The sequence below is a fragment of the Ictidomys tridecemlineatus genome, chromosome 8, assembly GCF_052094955.1.
Source record: "Ictidomys tridecemlineatus isolate mIctTri1 chromosome 8, mIctTri1.hap1, whole genome shotgun sequence".
In the NCBI taxonomy this organism is placed as follows: Eukaryota; Metazoa; Chordata; class Mammalia; order Rodentia; family Sciuridae; genus Ictidomys; species Ictidomys tridecemlineatus.
The window spans coordinates 136,738,394-136,760,569 of NC_135484.1; the positions used below are offsets into that span (position 1 = coordinate 136,738,394).

Below are 22,176 nucleotides of genomic sequence, written 5' to 3' on the forward strand. Positions count from 1 at the left end.
CAAGAAATCAGGGTAGGGGGAGAAGCACAGATATAGGTCTCAGCCATGAAGAGTGTTTTCCCAAATGAATGGAATTTACCAGAATAGCAATGGATGGGCAGGTTTCACCTGAAGGACCCTCAAGGTCACCAGGCCAGCAGCAGCCAGAGTTCAGACTCTTTCACACTCAGGACAACCAAGGGACCAGAGTTTATTCTGAGGGTGAGGTTTTAAGAAATTAATGAGCCCTGGGAGTCAGTTTGGGAGGCCTGGCATCAGTACTTGGGGTACACTTCTGGAGAAAGAGGAAGAATGTCAGCCACGTAGACGTTTCCTGTGAGGCCGGCACTCTCTGGACCCTGAGTCTCCACCTGGGAACCCAAGAGTCTACCCCCGATATGGCACTGAGACCGATGACCTGATGTGCCCACATGGGAGCTCTTTTCTCAAGAGATGTTGTTGCTACTGGGACCAGTAGTTTCATTAGGAAGCATTCCGGAAGCTGCCGTGGGTCATTATCAGTGTATTTCCTCGCCCACTGAGTAATGAAGCACTTCCTGCACTGAGTGGGTGGGGGTGCCGAGGGGCATGCACTGATCTGTCAGGAAGCCCTTGCTCAGACAGTGAGGGGACAGACAATTGAGGGTAGGCTGCTCGGGAAGCCAAGCCAGAGGACTGGGAGAGTTCATGGGGAGAACCCGCAGGAAGGGGAGGAAATATCCAAAGGGGTTGAGGACGCTTCTCTCTGGAGGGAGGCTCCCCCAGCCTTAGCACCGAGACTTTCAGCTACAGACCATTTACACTCTTTGGCTGTCAGAAAGTATTCTGTGCGGAGCCAAAGTCAGCAGCACTTCTTCCCAAGTGCTGGTGCCACACCACTGGGGGCCTGCCAACACCAGAGCCACATCCTCTTCCTCTCAATCTCTCTTCTCCATTTCTTCCCACTCTTCTGACCCCTCCCCTCCCCAGAATCTCTTCTCCAGATGCAGTGGCTGTTTTGCGATGGTTCCCGGGCTGGATAGGACATCCCACATGGCCTAGGGTCCTGACTTGCACTAGAAGGTCAAAACCCCTACCTTCCTAGACCTAGATGCCGAGCCCTGGGCATGTAGAAAGGCCCCAAGGAGGCTCCAGGAGGCTCACAGATGGCCATGGGCTGAAACCTGTCCTTAATCCTTGCAAAAAGACACAAAGAACATAAAGATAAGTGTGGGACTCCACATTTATCCCTTTTAATTCATCTCATGACTTTCAGCCCTTTAGGAAAGACACGGCCCATGTATCAGTCAGTCACGTTGCTAATAAAAGCAGGACAGAAGGATAGGGACTTCCAGGTTGTTGCTCCCAAGGAGTCATTCCCCAAGAGGCAGCTCCACACAGCTCCAGCCTGTCCCCTCAACTCTGGAGTCCCTGGGTCATTCCAAAGCAACAGCCCAGTTCCTCCCATGACACAAGGTTCTATGATAATTCTGCTATTCTTTGCTTTCTCTTTTGCCTAAAACAGAACAAAATAGAGCAAAGCACAGATACTAAGATTCAGTGCAAGGACCTTACCCATCCAGACTAAAGAGAAGCTTCTCCATGCCCCCAGGCTATGCAATACAGAATCCCATGTGATAGCCAATGGGGGATTCCAGAGCTCTCTGTTTTCCCTGCAAGATGAGGGTCTGTAGACACCCAAACAGGATAACAACATAGCCATCTTCACTTTGCTGTAAAGAAAGTTCTGGAGACCAGGTGCCAGCTAAGGAGGGGCCCTTGCACTGCCCACTCTTCTAAGAACACTCAAGAAGCTGTTGTGGGAGGTATCAAACCTGGATGTACCACCCACCCTGCGCTCCCAGGGGTACCTACCAATACCTCGTCCACTCCAGGCTCCAGAACCTGCCCACCCATGCAGTTCACCCCCACACACAGTCGGGAACCTCATCCCTGGGTGGCATGTATCTTCATAAGGACACTACACCTAGGCATCATCGCTCTGTCCCTAGAAGTCCTCTCTCCCTGATTCCTTTCCAGTAGACAGCTCTGGGCTCAGCTTCCCACTGAGTCCCCTTCTCTTCACCCCACCTTCTCCTCCATTCAGAAATGCAAAGATGGTGTCTTATGCCCTCTCCCCTCCTTCCTACAGATCATGATGTTACATAGAATCCCACCCTTAGCCAAGCATGTCTCCTCTCGTAACCACTTGCCCTTCTTCCACTGGCAGGCCCCAGCAAGATGACACTCTTATGTCACCTCTTAGGTTACAAGGTGACTACCCCTTACTTGGTGAAACCCAGTCTTGGGAACTCCTAGGACAGAACTCTTTTTTTTTTTTTCTACAAAATTCTTCTCAGAAGTTTTCAAAGAAACAGCACTGAAAAAATACAAGTCTACTATTCTTATGACACATGCCACCTGGTCCCAGGAGGTCACCATCCATTCTCTTGTGGGTGATCCCCCCTTACCCTGCCTGCTTTTTACTGATCTTCACAGCCAGAAGCTAAGGTCCAATGTCCACACTAACTATACCCACTCTTTATACTTCCCCTGGGCTGGCTGCCCTAAAACCAAGAACCAAGTTCAAGACTACACAATAACTATCTTCCTAGTTCCGAAATAAGTTCCAATTTAAATGCAAAATAAATCCCTTTGGAAGAGTGTGAACTGCAGAGCAATAGGTAGAAAACACATAGCTTAATAAAAATCAGAAACAGTTTCTCAACCACTATTTTCACAAAATTCCAAGCCCTAGGGTGGATATTGTATCCAAAGACACACCTCCACACCTTCACTGTGGCTCTTACCTGATATTTTGACCGGACTTTGAAAGCTGGGTTGAATTTTATGTACATTATCATTTTTTAACACCTGGTCCAGCGGAGATCTTTCGAAGAAGGTGAGCACAACTTCAGACCTAGAATACTGGAAAGAAACACAGTAATTACTCAAACTGAAAAGTTCCCCTAAGTTGGCCCCATACTTTTGCCTGGGACAGGGCCCTGCTCCCTGGTGGAAGTGGGTCCTGCCTGATGCTGATGCCCAGGGAGCAACCTCCAACACTGCAGAGGCTCCAGTGAGACCTGGACGGCTACAGCCAAGGCCCACTTCTCGTCCTGTGTGGTCCCCTGTGGCTGAGATGCAAGGCCTCAAGGATAGCGTGGGGATAACAGAAATAACCGCCATGGCCATTGCTTCTCACAGGGATTCACAGGTCTGTATTTTCCCCACATCTCCCTGTTTCTGGATGAGAAACTCAGAGCTGCACTTATTTCCATATATGCCAGCTGAGCAAACAGAGGCTTAAAGGAGTCCAGTCGTCCTACTAGCAGCCTGTTGGTGGAACTATAAATTAATACAACCACTATGGATGTCAGAATGGAGAATCCTCGAAAGACGAGAAATGGAACCATCCTATGTCCCAGCTAGACCACTCCTCCATGTTTGGCCTAAAGAATTAAAGTCATCATACTACAGTGACACATGCATACCCATGTTTATAGCAGCACAATTCACAACAAACTATAGGACCAGCTTAGGTGTTCATCAACTGATGAATGGATAAAGAAAACATGGTGTATATATATACACAATGGAGTTTTATTCAGCCATAAAGAAAAAATGAAATTATGTCATTTGCAGGAACATGGATGAAACATGAGAACATTGTGTTAAGCAAAATAAGCCAAACTCAGAAGTCAAAGGTCATTTTTTTTTTCATATGTGGAGGAGAATCTCAGGAAAATCAAGAGGAAATTAGCAGAGCAGAGGAAAGGGACCAGGAGGAAGAAGAAGAGGGGAAATACTGGGCAATATGGGCCAAATTATATTGTTGTGCTGTGTGCATGTACAAATATGTACCAACAGAGTCCCTTACGTATGACTATAGTGCACCAATAAAAAAATATGGAAAGAAAAAAGAAGTTCATGGTTCTGCCTGACTCTCAAGTCCAGGTACTTAATTGGTACTCCACCCAAAGCTCACAAACCACCTAAAGAGAGCAAAGTCCCAGCAATGTCACCGGCCAATGTGGAAATGCTAACACTCCCCTGGGCCTCTGTGGGCCTGTTCTAAAATCCCCTGAGCAAGAGCAGGTTCTGAGCTGAGGTAAGGAAGCAAAGACCCCTCATCTGAAGAGGGTCCTGTGCCCCTTCCTGCTCCACCCCTCCTGGGGCCCTTTGCTTCCCCTTTGTGCCAGGGGACAGAAAAACAAAGTAGTAGGGAGCCCACAAAAGTCTTCCGCTCCCTGATGACATCTTCCTGCCTCCCTCTCTCCGGGTGCTCCCAGGGAGGGAACAAAATGCCAAGCAGCATACAGCACACAGGCAAGCTACCTGGGAGGGTGCACATCTTTTAAACATGGAAGACGACAGGCCCTCTCCCTCCCTCCTGCAGACCCGGCCGTCCTTACTTTACACGGCATGCTGATGATCGTCTTGAGCAACTTCTCCACCTCGTTGAGCCTGGTCTCTATGTCGTGTGCATCCTTTATGGCAACCAGACCTGGAATAGAGAGAGAAATGCCCCAAGTCAGAAAAATCACACCAGGGCACACATCCCCCTAGCGAAATACACAACAGGAGCCCCAAGACAGGAGCATCACCCCCAAGTGTCATCATCTGTAATGAGCTGTCTGGAAATATGGAGTCCCCCATTATCTGAGGGAGATAGGTTCCAAGAACCCCAGTGGGTGCCTGAAAACATGGATAGTCCCAAACCCTGTAATTTAATGTCTTTTCCATCTTAACTAAGCATGTATCTCACACTGTGCCTCTAATTTTTGCAGTTTGAGGGAAGAGAGCAAAATTCACACAAGTTTCAGAGATTCCCTCTTACTGTAATTTTTAGCAATCTCAGCACATGATTTTTCCCCCCTTTTCTTATTGAGAACTTTCACCTTTTCATGGATAGTAAACACTTTACCATGTCTCTGCAACATGTCTAAATTGCCAGCATCACTCTTGTGTTTTGAAGCCATTATAAAGTAAAATCATGGTTACTTAAATACAAGCACTTCGGTACCACAAGTAGGTCTAACCAAAAATGCTACTAAGTGGCTAAACAGAGGGTAGCATATACAGCATGGAAACACCTGGTGGGATGAAATAGGATGGCTCGAGGTTTTATCATGTCACTCAAAAGGGCACACTGTTTAGAACTTACAAATTGTTGACTTCTGGAATTTTCCATTTAATATTTTGACACTGTGGTTGACCACAGGTAAAACAACAGAAAGTAAAACCTCAAAGGAGGAAGGCCTACCATACTCACTCAGCCACATGTATGGGAAGCCCTATTCTCAAAGTCCTGCTCTGAATTTCATTTCAGGTTTTATCAACCCAGTGAATAGTTTATGTCTCTGTTGGGGTTGATACAGTAAACCCAAATACAGGGTGGTGAAATGAAAAGTAGGGATGTGAAAGATAACCCAGTGTGGGATGTCCTGGGACCACTCTGAAAACACCATGGACATAGTCAGACTTGACCCAGGACCACTCTGTCTCCACCAGCATGGTGACTGCAGCAAGGGATAAGCCTAGCTGGCCTAGGATCTACCACCCCCAGCAACATAGGAAAGGGCTCGCTCTGCTGGTCGCGGATGCCCAGACCACAAGGCCCATGTAAACAGAGCTCATATTTAGACAAGTCATGTAAATGCTGTATTTGGGAGGGGAAAAGTCAGATTTTTGCCCAGAGAAAAACAAAGTGGTCATGAGTCATGGCACTTTCCAGGAATCTGAGCATTTATGCTTATTACAGTCACCAGAGGCTGTGATTGGCTCTTGGGTGCACAGTATTTTATTTTTAAAATGCCATGACTCCAGGACATTCTTAGGCGACATGGGATGCTTTTCTGCCTCCCCATGAGCAATGCAAATGTAAGACTTCCCATTACAACTTCTATCCATCAGATTCCCAAGGGTGAGAATTAGATTCCCAAGGACACTGGCTTTTCCCCATGTTTTGAAGGATTTAGGGTATTCCTGTCCTGTCCCTGTGAACTACAATCAAGCCACAGAAGCCTGAATCCCGGAACTGTGATCACTGAGAAGTTCCAAGAAGTCACTGGGAAGTTCTTCAGAAGTGACTTGTTTGTTTTACGAATGAGGAAAGGATTATTCAGTTTTCAGGCCACTCATTGCCTGGGTCTACAAGAGAGATAGAAAAAATTTTTTTCTAAATGATCTGATTGAAATTAAGAGACCCCAATAGGCTAGGTGTGGTGGCACATGCCTATAATCCCAGTGACACGGGAGGCTAAGGCATGAGGATTGCAAGTTCAAAGCCAGCCTCAACATTAGCAAGGCCCTAAGCAACTTAGAGACTCTGACTCAAAAAAAAAAAAAAAAAAGGTAGGGGGGCTAAGTTCAATCTCTGGTACAAAAAAAGAAAAAGAGGCTCCAGCACCTTAGCTCTTGAGAACTCCCACCAGATACTCCCCAGACATAGCAGGGTGCATTTCTGAAAGCCTAGGCCCTAGGAGGAGGATCCCTCACAACTGGAGTCAAGGTCAGAAATTGGGCCCAAAGCACAATCCAGGAGACCCCTTTACCTGGCCCATCAGAGATGACGGGTCTGAGAAACAGCAGGGCAGGCTGTGACTCGCCCACTGGAAAAGTCTGGGGCTTTGTCCACATGGCCCCTGAATACACCAGAGCATGATGCCCTGGCCACCACCAGAGAAAGGGACCAGTTCACCCTGTGTCCCTTTCTACCACTCTGCTCACTGGAAGGAGCAGAAAGAAGAATGAAAAAAGAAAACACCAGAATGCCATATTCTATGGATATCTCTGCCCAAGCTCAGGTGCCTTGCATAGAATTTCAAATAGTTACGAATCTCAGTTTTCACATCATGTGCCACATGCCATCATGGTGTTGCATCCATGAGAGTGGTCCTGCACAGCATATCACCCAGTGATCCCACAGCTGGCTTAGTCTATGTCACCAGACTCTAGGATGTCTGCACAATGACAAAATCACCTTATGACACATTTCTCAAAACATCCCTGTCCTTACGCAAAGCATGGCTGCATGTGCGTGCAGGCTTGTGTGTGTGTGTGTGTGTGTGTGTGTGTGTGTGTGTAAATGCTGCTCTTTGCACCAAAATGCTTGGATCCCCTCCTTGATAGGGAGAAGTCTACAGAGAAAACGAGAGCTAATTTGAAATTCTCTGAAAAAAAAAATGTTTTTAAAGAAAAGACAATTATATAACTCCTTCCCACAAAGAGCTTCTTTATTCTGAGACAAGCTACTGTTATCCTTCGGCTCTTAGAGTACTAGCTTTGAACCCAGCAAATTGATGACACAGTACTCGTACTTTTATGTTCTGAAGATTATCCTCTTGTATAGTCAATGCATCTGGCGTGTTCACACCCACTTTACAGGATGTAAAGCATTGTGCAACAATTCTGCAACATTACAGGGTTTTACAGTCTTTGCATGCTTGCTTTGATGACATATTTCCGGCTACCTCTTTGATTTTCCTGGGTGGGTTTACAGTCTCTGAGGGCAACTCCCCAGTGAGATTAATACATCCTACTTCAGATTTATCTTTTAGGGTGGCCAGATTTAAAATATATATATATATCTCACCTAGTTAAAATTGCATTTCAGATAAACAACACATAATACAATAGTAAGGCCTGGCACACTAAAAGCATATTTGTTGTTTGATATTCCAAGTGAGTTGTGTGCCCTGTACTCTGTCATCTCTGTGACCCATTTTCTAGATGGAGGCAGAGAAAGGCAAGAGTGTCCCATCAGGCCTCTGGAAACAGCATCAGTATTTTGGCTGGGCCACCAGACCCTCCTGGACTTGACCCCAGGCCACCTTACCAGCTCTGCACCCTGTAATTCCCCACACCCTCATAGCAACACCAAGGAACAGGTCCCCCCCCCCCCAGCCAACCTGACCCCTGCAGTGCTCCTCAGGGAGATCCATCCCCAGGGACATTAAGACTTGGCCATTCTGCTTGGGTTTTATTTGTGGAAATGTAGAGAAGCAGGTTGCTTGCTTTCTCCAGTTTCTATGTTTCTGAATGGAATCCAAGTGTCACTCCTTAGAAAAGCAAACCTGCTTGAAAACTAAACGAGGCTGAGCACAAGGGGAAGAAGCTGGACCCTGACCAGCAAGCACAGAAATGGCAGGTGATTCTTTCTGAAGCTCTGGGCTTTTAAGGGCACTTTAATCATTTAGTTCCCCATCCTTGCTCCAGGGTGTCAATCAGGCTAGCCATGTGGATCCGCTCTCTCGGTACCCTCCCTCCTGATTCTGTAGATTCTGTTGAACTTACTGAAACCCACCTACTGAACAGCACGGCTTCAGCTGTCACCAGCAGGGCTGCAGCGCAGGGATCAGAAAGTACACACTGGCCCTCAGCCCAGGCAGGCTGCCCAGACCAGCCCAGGCCCCACCCCAGGGCATGGAGGAGTCACCGCTGGCCACGTGGCTTCTGACAGCCCCAAACACTGAAGTTCACAGTGCCCTTCTCCCACTCCCCTTCAATTGTTTTAACGGTATTTTCCACGAAAAGATTGGATGTGGTTAATGTGGAAGGAAAACACTTAGGAACCAGAATCTGTACCCTGGGGCCCCACTGCAGAAATGAATTAAATCTTTTGAAATTTCTATTTTTTTTTTAAAAGAAAGATTGACATTTATTTTTTAGTTTTCAAGGGACACAACATCTTTGTTTGTATGTGGTGCTGAGGATCGAACCAGGGGCCACACGCATGCCAGGTGAGCACGCTACCTCTTGAGTCACATTCCCAGCCCCCCTTTGAAATTTCTAATTGCTTCACACTCCCTGGGGTTCTGGATTCACAGCTGGTGAACCCTGCTGCCCAGGCCTCAGATTACCATAAGCTCTCAGAGTGACATACTGAAAGATGCAGTTCTGAGGAGTCCACACGTGAGACACTGCTTTCTTGTTTTTCAAGGACAGAGGACAAGAGCTATGAGTCCAGTAAGGACTGCTACCACCAAAACACACTACTTGTGGCCTTTGTGCCTTGGTATCCTCCCTGTTGTTCTGTCCCTTTGTGTCTCAGGTCCTTTGACTCTTAAGGGCAAGTGCAGCTATTCCCAATGTTGCTTGTTTGTCATAAGAAACACTTTTAAACATGACTTTCAAAACTGTGCTTAAATACAGTAACTTAGGATAACATAAAACTTTTATTTTTTTGTATTGCAAACATTACTGAGAGCATAAAAATTTTGTCTAACGCAGTTTTACTATGTGGGCTCACAAACGCTGCATGTGGGTGGGATGGTTGTGAATTTATTTGCACAGTTGAAAATTAAAGGAAATCAACCCCCTCTTGATGAGGAGGATGTTGTTCCAGGACTGCCCAACAGGGGGCGCAAGCACTCTGTGGAAGCTGCTGGGTTTGATTCAGGGATTCCTCAGCATAGGAAGGGACAACTGTCCACTACCTATATTTAAAGACGTTGACCCAGAAAGTGTCACAGCTTCTAGAAATGTTTCTAATTTCTGAGGAAAGTAAAAATCTCACTTCACACAATTTATGACAGAATAATTTTATCCAGGTTTATCCAAGCAGTTAAGAATTTGAAACTGAAAAATTATTAATACTATTGTATATAAACTTCAGTGAGTCAACTGCATATACATTTAGGGGGTCAATATCAGTCTGAAGTAGCACCAGGTGCCCTTTCTTCCTAAATGACTTGGGCCTTGGAAATTGAGAACACAAGGTGTGCTTCGGTCAGTCTTGGGATTAGCCATCCTATGCAAATGCAAATAACTGGTTTATTCCTGAAACCAAAACCGACCCCAGATCTGTCAGCAAAAGCAAACATAAATAAATGCAGCTTCCTAATCTCAAACCAGGGTCCAAGACTCCCATTCCCTGCCTTCTTTGAGACTTTGGGGGCTCCACACTTCTGACACCCGCCCCAGGCTTCCTCTGTGGAGGACCTGGGCAGTCGGAATCTAACCTGAGTGCTTGTGTGGCTGAAGTTTGGACATAAAGGCACGACGCTGCGTGGGTGAACTGAGAAGAGCACACATTAAGGAACGTCCATGACCCAAAGCAGGGCCTCTCTTATAAGAAGACAGCAAGCTTATGACTGAGACACAATGGACAGCCTGGGGGGGAAGCTTTCTACCCAGGGAATTTTCAAACACAGTCAAATAGCAAATTGCATTCAAATCATTTCTTTTCCATTTAACAAATGCACATCGATGTACTGTGCACAGAAGCACACTGCTCCGTAAAGTGCTAAATGATGTCATCAAGAACACATATACATGTGTTTGTATGTCTATGTATATGTATTCTTAAGGCTGAGGGTGTGGCTCAGTAATAGAACACATGGTTAATCAATCCCCCCCAAAAGAATATCTCTCTCTCTCTCTTTTTTTTTTCAATTCTAGAGATCAAACTCAGGGTCTCACACAGGATAGGCAAGCACTCTCCCACTAAGCTACACCCCCAGCCCTGGATATACACTATTGAAAGTGTAATACAAAGTTTGGAAACACAATATTTTATTTTTTTTAGGAAAACTTTTAATATTCCTCCATATTTTTCTTTTTTCCCTTTTTTGCAGGGGAGGGTGGTACTGGTACTAGCAATCAAACTGAGGGACTCAAGCATGCAGGCAAGTGCTCGCTCAAATACTGAGCTATAGCCAACCCCCACCTTTCTACCCAGGTAGTTAATACTCCAGACGGCAGGGAGTAAGGAATGAGGAGCTCCTAGTTTGCATGACTGAAGCATCCCAGAGGAAGTTCCATTATCCCAGAAAATGGCCACACCCTTCAGTATGGGGCCCCACCTGCTTCCCCCAGCTGTGTCCCAGTGTGTAACTGCAGAGCAAGAGCAGTGCACCTGGCAGTGTTGACCAGGGCAGGACACTGCTCCCCCTCACTCACAAGGGGACACTGGCGGGCTGGTTCACCCCTCCACTGTGGCTCCCCTTGCACAGTACTGGGGAACCATCAATAGGGGTCGAGGGTCGATTCTGCTCTACATTCTCCCCAAGAATGAAGAGCTGGGCAGAGAATGCAGAGGGAAGAGACAGAAGAGGTGGAGATGAAGTAAAACTTCCGGAGAACCCTGAAAGAGGAAGTTGTACTTCCTTCCCCTCCAGGACAGCTTCCTGCTCTGGGGAGTGGCCTCTTTGAGGAAGTCAATTCATGAACTGGAAAAAAAAAAACATGTCTGACTTGAATTTTCTGATTTTTACTATGCTCTCCCCTTAATTCTTCCTCACTGGGCCTCTTCATTATTCTCCCCACCAAAAGCAAAACTACCACTTAAAGTGTTTTAGACTTAAAGTGTTTTAAAAAGCCATTCAGTTGGCCAGTGTGTCTTAAGACATGAAAAGCATCGGAGGACACTGGCCCGTCCTCAGTTCTCTAAATAGGAAGGAAGCACTGGTTCATTCACACACCAATCTGTGGGGCTCACCCATCAGGCCATCAGGAGCTTCTACAACACAGCCACCAAGACAGGCAGGATCCCTGCCTCCCCCGTGTGTTCCTGCTCACCAGGGAGGTGGACAGGAGGCCAACACTGACCATACAGTGTCACCTAGGAGGTGGACTCCAGGTGCCAAGCAACACAGCAGGGCATGCCCCGCTCCTGGAAGGGGAGGATGGCAGGTGAGCAGATGGCAGAGGTGGTGAGATCAGGGAGTGAGGAGGCCCTGATAGCTGGTGACAGTGGAGGGGTGGGGAGAGCGGAGGCAGAACCCATAAGGGTTTTCCCAGAGGGCTAAGGGGACCACAGCTTCCCATGTAAGTTTTGGCCACAAGAGCTCTATGTATCTGGCAATTCTATCTCTTGGGGTTAACTACACATTGGCTCCAGGATACCACAGTAACTCAAGCCCAGCTCACATGCAAGCACCAAATTCTAGTTTCTGAACCAACAAAGCCATGAGTCAATCCATGAGGGTCCCAACAAGGTAGGGTGGTGACCTTCCTTTGTGAGTGCTCCCCTTAGTCCAGGCAGGGATATCCTTGAAGGATAGGGGTGGCCACAGCTGCAGAAGGTTTTGTAGGGAACAGCGGGCTGGCACACACGGGTGGGTCAGTCCTGCAGGACACCACACTCCCTCACTCTCCCTCTAAGAGGCTGTCATCAGGGACACTGCCTGTGCCCAGGACAAAGGGTGGACAGCCCGAGTTCAAGGCCAGCAACTCACATGGTTCCAGTAGGTGCTAGGCACTTTGTGGCTATTACAGATTAGCAGGACTCTCAACAAACATGCCACGCAGAGACCATTATTACTCTTGTATCCACAGGGCCTGGAGCCCTGAAGTCACTCAGCAAGGAGCAGGTGGCAGAGCCGGTATCCAAATACCCGCCTATGTGTGTCCAAAGCCAGTGCTTTCAACCAGAACCTGACCATCACTTGGCTGAGTCCCCATGCAGGGGACCCCCAAGCCTGACTTCTTCCACCATCACCTGGCTATAACCCTGGTTTGCCACTCAATCTCACAGAGCCTGGATATGCTTACACAGGAGGCAGGAAAGGTGACTGCAGGGACTAGGAGACACTGTGTGTAAAAGTGCCTTCCCCCTCCTCCCTTTCCCCCTCTGTCCAGGTGCTGTTTTTCCAACTTGACTCTAAATTACACGTCAGCAAAGGATAATTAAGACTTTTGTTCTTAAAATGAATGGGGAGAAAAACCTGCAAGTGTGAGTTAGCAAAAGAGTAACCATGTTTTGTCCACCACCATCACTCAGCTTGGCGGGTGGGATAAGAAGAGGGCAGGGGCTGGAGGGGTCTGTGTGGAGGAGGGTCACTGTGGGTATGTGCTTCAGTGACATGGTATCACACAAGGAAAGAAGGGAGTACAGAGCCCTGGGCCTCACACTCCCTCCCTGCCCTTCACATCATCAGGGAGAGAGTTCACATCAAGGGCACTAGGGGCTTCTCAGGCCTGTTACGTGAGAAAGGAATAATATTCTTAGGGGTAACAACCAAAACCAGCTACTGGACACCTTCTGTGAACAAAAAGGCCAATAAAAGGGGCTGGGGTATAGCTCAGTGGTAAAGCACGAGCTTAGCCTGCACAAGACCCTGTGTTCACTCCTCAGCCCCGCTAAATAAATAAATGAGAATAAAAGTCTTTCTGTGCCAACAACTGATAGCAACGTACCCTCCTATCTACCGTCTCCAGGCTGCGACTGCCCAGGGGAGGAGGTCATGGCGTGGACCATCTGTTACTGATGCCCCTCACAGAAAATGAGCCCTGGGCTCAGGTTCTCCCAAGTCTGTGCAGCCTCCCAAGGCTCACCCCTGAGTGCCACTTGCCTGCATGCGAAACTCCAGTAGAGGTGCCAAACTCAACAGGCACTGGATAAACTGCCTGGTACAATCCGGGCTCACCAGAACTTCAACTCTGCTCCTATTTTAACTATTCACAATGCAGGAATATCTTTGGACCCTGGGAAAATATCCATCAAAACAGCACAACCGAGCGCAGGGCTGCACGTCTATAATCCCCGTTATTTGGGAGGCTGAGGCAGGAGGAGCGCAGGTTTGATGCCAGTCCGGGCAGCTTAGTGAAACTGTGTCTTAAAATTTTTTTTAAAAGGGTTGGGGGTGTAGCTCAGTGGTAGAGCACACCTGGGTTCAATCCCCAGCACCACAATGAAAAGAAGAAAAAGCAAAAAACAAAAAGCCGAGAAGTATCTGGCCCAGACATTTTTAAAGGGTAGGGTGCCCATGTTGCTGGGGGAAGTGCAAGGGCAGCCGGATGCTGCCAGCGGGTTCACAGTGACTTCTGACGGGGAAGCAGAAGTGAGTTTCTCCTTTAAGATCTGGTGAGAAGTGAGCACAACCTGGCAGCAAGCTCAGATCCATCCACATAAGTCCCTGGCTGGCTCTTCTACAACTGGCAAGGTAACTCATGTGTCACCTGGGGCAGCGTGAGATCTGTCAGCATGAAATGAGGGGAACGGAGAGGAGTACGTGAGCACCACACACTGGCTAACATTACAGAACTTACTTGGAAAACATGCTAAATGCTAATTCCAAGCCAAGCTCCTGAGGCACCTCCTGCCCATACCAGCTCATGACAGTTCCACGTCCCAGAACCAACACTCTGGGCTCATCCTGAGGCTGCTCACACCGGACCTGTGGTCCCTCAATGGCTCCTGTGCCTCCCTCTTCCAGACCAACCAGTTTAACACCTTCTAGACTGGCTCTGCTGCGCCTGACCCCAGGCTCGGTACCTCTCTGCCTGTCTCAGTGTCTCCCTCTTGTCCAGCTCAGTGTCCTTCTCAGCACAGTCATCTGAGTTCACCCGAGATCCAATCAGTCATCTGCTCAGAGCCCTCCAGGGAGGGTGGCTACCTCTGAATAGGAGCCTGAGTCTGACTGCAATCTTCCTCACTCCCAGCCCATGCTCTCTACTGCAGATGCAGATGCAGTAGAGACTCACTACTCAAACCCAACAGGCACACATGGGACTCAGGGCCTCTGCACTGGCTCTCACTCTACCTGGGTGCCCTACCTAGATATCCACTGGCTTGCTCCCTTCTTTCCTTCAAGTGTCTACTCAAAGGTCACTCAAAGGTCATTAGTCCCAGACCATCCTGAAAGCTGAGCCCCTCCCCTTCCCCTAAAGTCCTAGCCCTTTCTTGGCTTATTTATTTTCTTTCTGAACATTTATCACTATTTAACATATTTTATCCACTTGTTGATCTTGTTTATTATTGGATTTCTTCCAATCAGAATATAAAAATCATGGGGGGGGGTGGGGGGGTGGGGAGGGGTGTGGGGATGGGGGTGGGGGTGGGGAGGGTGGTCTTTTCATTTCATTGTCCAAAGCACCTGAGCCTGGCACGCAGTAGGCACTCAGCAGATATTTGATTGAATGAATGAATGTAAAATCAAAATGTTGATGGTATAATCCCCAAGTACTGAAGATCACCCAACTACTTAGAAATAGAATCTGCTGCAGCAAATGTGACCAGGCCGGCTCAAAGGTGATAGGCCTGAAACAGGTGTGATTTTAAAAGAACCAAAATAGTTAAAAAAAAAAAAAAAAAAAAAAAACTCATTCAATGAATAAATATTGCATGGTGATGTTCTAAATCCCAAATTTTCCTAAATGTGAGAGATGGAAATAAGGTAAGAGAACTTGATCATGCTCCAGGGAGGGAACCCTGAACCCTGTTAGGTACTGCATAGAGGAGATTTAAGTTCAAGGCCTGGCCCTTACTGGTGCTAGAGTGCAGGGAATTATCTTGTGAACCCAGAGATAAGTAGCTACCTCCCTCCACTAGGGCTGGGGGACTAGAAAGGAAGAGATATTAGACTCAAGTCAAGAAGAGGGTTAGGATCCGGTGAGAGGCCCAGATTCCAAGGAAGAGGCCTTGCCCTACTTTACCCAAATAAAAGGCCAGGAAGGGAGGCTGGTGAGCATTGAATCTCCATCCCATACTGGGGTTAATATCCCTGCAGATGTGTCATCAAGGGCCCACGGATTGCTACCAAGCATGACTCCAGAGTATGCAAAGGACAAAAAGTATAATTGTCTCCAAATGCACACTCTCCCCCCACTGCAATATTTGAGGGACCAAGAAAAAGGGCTCCACATCATTTTAATTGCACACAGATTCAAAAATGCAAAGCAGGGGACCAAAGCTTCCATACTGTCTGAGAATGTGCAGCCCAACACTGATGAGAGCTACCAGCTTGTTGCCAGCAAAGCTCAGAACTCAGATTTCCTCTCCAAGCTTTTTCATGAAACCAGAGAGTGCAAATTTAACACAGCCCAGGAATTTCAACAAATATAGACCAGAGAATCTTAACAGAGAAATTATAGGGAGAGAAGCTGGCATTGCCAATACAACACACGCATCTGGTTGCCTTTTGGTGTTTATAGTTTGCAAATTCTGATAATCTTTCTATGCAAATAATAAATCTCCATGAGAAAAAGGAAGAATCTACTTTTCTATTTCTATGATATACCTTGCTTAGCAAACAATTTAGGGACTTCCCTGGTGTGGCACAACAAAACTCTGGTGGAACTGGGGCAGACCCAGCTTGCCTCCAAGCAGAGACCAAGGACTGGAAGGGAGACAGGGTTGAAGGTTACTCCTCATCTGGGCCTCTCTTCAACCCCTCTAGAGAGCTGTGGGCTGGTCCTTACAAGAGGCCCCCACCAAACAGGTCACCATCAGCCTCAGCAACAGTTCCAACAGTTACATGGCAGGTTGTCAGGAAGTCCTTTACATCCGGTAACTGGTCCTCAACCTAACCGCCCTCTGCCAGTCCTATCACCTTGGCCTCCAATCCCCATTTCTGACTTTTGTTCCCTTTTTAAAAGGTAAAGGCAGCTATCACAAACCTTCTTACTTTTCTTCATGATAATCAACCACTTCCTAAATATTTCTTTAGTCACTCTGCAGAGACACTCCATTCCAGGAACTGACCCCAGCACAAATCGACCCCATGCAATGCTGGGACATGTGTAATGACAAGGCAAATTGCCCCCACTCACCTACTTTCTGCTCCTGGGAAGGTGTTTTCATCTGGGCCTCCACAATGAAGCCACACCCCTTTCCCCACCACCTGGAGCAGCCACCCTAGCCAGAAATAGCTAATGCTGACAGTAATGAAAAAGACTGGTATTTACCAAGGGTTTACTATTGTCAGGCACTTTATCATGCATTTTAATCTTTGCAAAAGACACCGTCAGTCAGTACTATGTCACAGGGAAGAGCTGGATTCCCACCAGTCTGCCTGGGGTCACAGCTGAGCTCAGACACCTGGCCAGAGTGAGTGAGACTCAGGAAGTCCCATTTGTTTATGGCCTGCCTTGTTCCAGAAAAAGTCACTGAATAAACTGCTGTTCCTTCATCATCCTTTTTTCAATTGGCATTCATTTGTTGAATTACAAATGAATATAATAAATAGCAAATTCAAAGAAATCTGTTTCCATACTTGAAATAATACTCCAATTCAAAAACAGTTACACATGTAAGAATCTGGGAAGCAAAGAGAAGTGGAGAGGCAGGTTTTCTCACCCAGGGCTGACTTTGGGAGCCTTTCCAAGTGATGTGTCTGCCAGAGGACTTGTCATGAGAACTGAGCTAATTATCCACATAATTCACATTTGGGGTGGGGCCTATTGCCAGGGGAAAATAGAGGTTATCTCAAGACCTCAGCCAGACAGGCAGCCAAAGGGACCTGTGCTGGCTGCCCAGCTCAGGTAACTTCACCTCAGCTGCCAGGGGTCTTTGCTTGGAAGACGACTCAAGTGAACACACAACTCACGTCTTCTCTGCCCTCGTGTCTCCAACCTACTCACCCCACATTCTTCCCTTTTCAACTTCAGCCCCTCTCTGTCTTGCTTCTTCCCTTTTTCCAGCCCCCTTTCTGGCAGTAGGAAAAGGGAAGCCACCAGTTTCTGAAAACAAGAGTCCTGGCCAAGCCGGACTAGTCACAAGGCCAGGGAGGAGGCGGCCGCAGCTAATCAAACCCGAATGTGGACTCAGGCCTGGGGTGGGGACCCTGTGCTGTCCATGCAGCCGCAGGCGGGGCGGGCCCCCTCTTGGGGAGGGGTGAAAGGGCTGCTGCGTGGCATCTTGCACTCAAGCTCAGCTGACTCCCAGGGAAAAGGAGGCGCGGTCTCCCCGGGAAAGGACTCAGAGGCAGCTGTCCCAGCCGTCTCCATCCCCAATTCGGACACGCTTTAATTGTTTCCAAACACTTCCCCAACCCTCCTTCTGCCACCGACTGGCTCTTCTGAGGGTGGAGGTATGGGGTCATCGCTCCAGCCTAGGGGGCTAGGGCTGAGTAGTGATCAGACCGTGACTTCCTCAGAAGGGACTTGTCCTTGGAGACAGGGGACCCGTCTGCCGGCCTCGGCCTCTTTCCCATCTCATCTCATTTCTCCCTCAGGAGTGAGTGCCTCCTGGCTCCAGGGCTGGCGCTAGGTCTGCCCTGGCGTCCTTCTTTTAGAAGCTCCAAGTCTAAGTGTCCCCTGTCCCGCCGGCAACAGAGCGGAAAGACGCATAATCGGTTTAAGTTATTCTTCCCTGCTGACTTCACTGCATTGCCTCGCCACGACGTGCCCCCTCCCCATCTCCCGGTCCCCCCTGCCCGGTGCTCTGCAGCCCCACACCTTGCCGCAGCGGCCCGCGCGCCAGCTCGGGCCGGTCCTCGGGGAAGGCGTCGCGGAGGCGCTGCCACAGGCGGCCTAGGTCGGCAAAGCTGCGGTGCAAGTAGAGCACGCTGCGGTCCGACCACTCCGTGCGGATCTCGAAGAACTCCTCCTCGTCGCCGCGCCGGCTGACGATGAGCCTGCGAATGCCGTTCACCCAGCAGCCGCGCACGAACATGTTCACAAGCGACGTGCCCTCAAACACCGCCGAGGCCATACCGCGGGCCTGGCATGCCCTGGCCGCCGGGGGCGCCCTCGGCCCCTGCCTGCCCGCCCGCCGGCAGGAGGCGCGCCCGCGCCGGGGGTCTGTTTGGAGCTGGGGTCCGGCCGGGTGCGTCTGGTCTCGAGTGTCAAGGGCCGGGATCCGCAGGGACCCGCGTCTGTGCGAGACTGGAGTCGACCTGGGTCGGTCCCCAGCCGGGGTCTGTCCCCAGCCGGGGTCGTACTGGGGTCTGAGGTCCGTCCTGGGGCTGCCGGAGCTGCAGGAGTCTTCCCGCGTCTGCCGGGTCTCTGCGCGCACTCCCGGTGCTGCCCGCGATCCGGGCGCCGCCGCGACAAAAGTCGGTCTGTCCGGCCCGGAGGCGGCTTTATAAGACACTTCCCATCGCGGGCGGTGCGGTTGTCGACGTCGAGTCCTGGTCGCGTCCGCCTCCCTCCCCCCCTCCCTCTGAAAGGCCGCCACGGGCCGCGCGCGGAGGGGGTGGCCTGACCCACCGCGCCCCACGCCCCGCACTGCCTCCGCGGAACCCGCGCCACTGCGGCCGCGGGGACCCGAGCGCTCGTCCCCGCCTCCGGGCCGCGCCGCCGCTTCCTCCCTCCGCGGCCCCCCGCCGCCGGTCGGTGACTGGACGAGAAGCTGGAAGGGGAGGGCGGGGCCGGCCCTGCGCTCACGGGGGCGCTTGGTGGAGACTTTTTTCTTTTTCCGTTTCTCGATCTTCAGGATTTCTTCGTTCTAGGAGCTGCGGGCCCCGCCCGCTCAGCGAGGGGATGGAAACAGCACGTCGCCGGGCTCGCGGGCCGGCGTCCCGAGGCAGGCCAGCGCATGTCCCCGTGGGGGGCGAGGGCCGGGCGGAACGCCAGGAGTCCGCACGGTTGGCTTTGCCTTGATCTCTTCGCCGCCCCCATCCCATCCACCCAGGCCCGGTGGCCTTGACCCGGGCTGGACGCCCCGTGTCCCCTCGGGTGCCTGACGTCTCCGCCCCGCTTCCTCCCGCGCATTCCGGTCGTGCCTAAGCCTGGCCATTGCCCGGACGCGGCGGGACAGTCAGACCAGAAGCGTGGGTGGAGGGCCCCTAGGAGCTCAGCCAGCTAGCTGAGGGGCAACTCTCCAAAAAGGGACGTGGGACAAAACAGTAATGAAAAGGGGTCCCCTCGGAAAGGGCATCTGGGAGTGATCCCAACCCTTTTGAGAGCTGAGGGATTTCGGAGATGGAACTAGGAAATTTGCCCACACTAAGTAGGCATTTGCGTATTTCTTAGGCTGTTCTAATTGGAAGATAATGTCTAACAATAGTTTAAGAACTGGAAGTTGGGTTCGTCAGTGACTCGGTGACGACACACTGCTAAGGTCTGGGTGGGAGACCAAGAGAAGCCCTACAGCCTTTTACGCAGTTCTAGAAAATCTTCAGCTCCCAAATGACCCCAAACGCAGCGTTAGAAACGTCAGAGGCTAAAGACAGGTGGCTTTTCTCTGTGTCCAGTCCGGACCCAGATGTCTGTCTTCCACCACCCTACCACCCCCCCCCCAGTCTTTTTCAGACTGCCCCCAGGGACTTGTGAATATATATCTTCAAAGTTCTTTATCAGGGTTTGTCCTTACCCCTCTCCCTGTTGGTCAGCCTCCCCCTTTGCCCTGCAAACTGGAGAAGATGTTTTCCACACTCTGGAACCACTCCCCAAACTACCCCCCACCCCCAACCAGGGTAATCAGTGTTTATTGACGGATAACTGGCCAGAGGGAGAGGCCTGAAGACAGAAGCACTCAGGGAGCTGGCAGCTTCAAAGCCCGGTGGAGGCACTTCTGTCTCTCCATCCTCCCTGGACACACACCTGATTTCCCTCGCTGCTCTCCCCTCCCCCATCAGCATCTCTGGGACCTCCAGGTTTATGGTGCTTTTATGAACCCTTGCTGTGTGAACAGTCTTTGCTAGAGACAATCAGGTCTTCGTTCCCCTGTTGCCTTAAGAGGCCTAATCCCTTCAGTTTGTGCCAGGCATTCCTGTTCACTTAAAAAAAAAAAAAAAGTGTTTTCATATTAGTGACACGTGTTTGTTTAAAGAAACCTGGAACTTGAAAAAACTAGATGGCTTAGTAAAAATAGCAAATGCTGAAAAGTTGCTCAGATTGAAACACAATGAGATGCCATCTAATTGGTGCATTTTACTTAAATAAGAGAAATTATCCAAATTCTGGAAATAAGATGAAAAGGATAGTCATGCATTCAATGTCATGTTGAATTATTGTTTAAAAGCCCAAAGATTACTTAATTTCTTTGGACCATATACCTTTCTTTTATTTTGCTATTTATTATTAACAAAATGCTAGGACTGTGAAGTCATGTAAATTTGTAGATTTATGCCCAGGACGGATACAAATAATTTTTGTCCAGAAAAAAATAAAGTTTACCCTAAAGGTTATCTTTTATTGCCCTTTAGAACATTAACTGTTTTTTGTTTTTTTTAAAATCTAGCCTAGTAAGCTTATTTTAACTTTTATTTTTAAAAGATCATATAAACCTAGGCCCTCAAATGATCTTTGAATCAGCCTTATCATGTTACAAATTCTCATTAATTAACACGTAGAATATTTTTTGACACATATTTGCAGAACCATTTGAGAGTCATACTTCTAACCTGTAAAAAAAAATTGCTTGTTCAAGTTTAACAAGAACAAGAGCTTTTGCAATGGTGTGAAGAGACAAGGACCTTTATAGACTAATACTGGTGCATCAGTTGGAAGAGGTTCTTTGGAAAACAGGTTTGCAGTATTTGTTAAAACAACAACAAAAAATGTGTATAACTTGTGTCCCAACAATTCCCTTTTCTAGGATTCAATCCTGGAAAAACATTTCCACATATGTACTAAGAGAAACACACAGGGACATTCATTGTTGCACAGTTTACTAAAGTGAGAAATTGTAAGTGATTTAAATGTTCTTTGAAAGGGAGAAGAATAAATTACTGCCACATGAATAAATTACAGCATGATGGTCTACTACGTATCCACAAAAATGAATCAGTTAAAAAAGCGTGGACCAATCTCAGTTACAGAATGTCAGTGGAAATAGGTGATGGGTATAATATGGTAATATAGCTACACATAACAAAACAACAATAAATTTAGAAAGGAACCTACCAAATCAGTAAAGTTCCGTTAGAGGTGGTGAACAAGTCCAGATGGGAGGGTGTCAAGAGAATTTTTGCTTTTTCTATAATGCTCTTATGTACATTTTTAATTAAATAAATGCATCTATTACTTGTGTAATTTTTAATAGGGGAATGGGGCCTATGGGAGGCCAGTCAGTAGTGCTTGACTCTAGATGGTGGGAATAAGTGCTATTAATATTTTCTTCTTAATATTTTTCTGTGTTTTAAATATTTTCTAAGGGTGATGAAGAAAATGAGGAAAGAATCCCTGAAATAAATACAAGTTGACTATCCCTTATTTCAAATGCTTGGAACTAGAAATGTCTCAGATCTCGAGAGTTTTTTGTTTTGTTTTTTAATTTTAGAATATTTTCATAAGCTTCACCAGGTTGATCATCCCTAATTAAAATATGAATACTCTGAAATCTGGAAATTTTTGAGTGCTATCTCCAATTGAGTTGGGAATTTAAAACCAAAATATAAAAAAGTCCTCAAGTGTTGTTAAGGATAATAAAAAAGCATGTGGCAGAAAGCGTGCTGTAAACACCTTTGAGGACCTGTGTTATATAAATGTCAGAAAGCCATCCAGAGGAGCAGGAGTGGTTTCGGGTTATAAATCAAGCTGATTAGCTAGTCCAGTGCCTGGGGCTACAGAATAGAAGGTGAAATGGAAAACAAATAGGAGCTCTCT

At 48.3% G+C, this 22,176-nt stretch overlaps 1 protein-coding gene across 2 annotated transcripts in view; it reads right to left on the reverse strand.

The window, feature by feature from the left end:
• Window positions 1-19,052, reverse strand: part of Pxdc1 (PX domain containing 1) — a 29,395-nt gene extending 10,343 nt beyond the window's left edge. The window contains exons 1-3 of one of the 2 annotated variants that reach the window (XM_078020490.1): window positions 18,082-19,052; window positions 4,374-4,465; window positions 2,769-2,886 (exon numbers count right to left, since the gene is read on the reverse strand). In XM_078020490.1, coding sequence (XP_077876616.1) covers window positions 2,769-2,886; window positions 4,374-4,465; window positions 18,082-18,337 — 466 coding nt within the window. In that variant the 5' untranslated portion in view covers window positions 18,338-19,052. The remainder of the gene's footprint in view (window positions 1-2,768; window positions 2,887-4,373; window positions 4,466-18,081) is intronic. The other variant, XM_005327501.5, reaches the window with a different exon arrangement.
• Window positions 19,053-22,176: the final 3,124 nt, after the last annotated feature.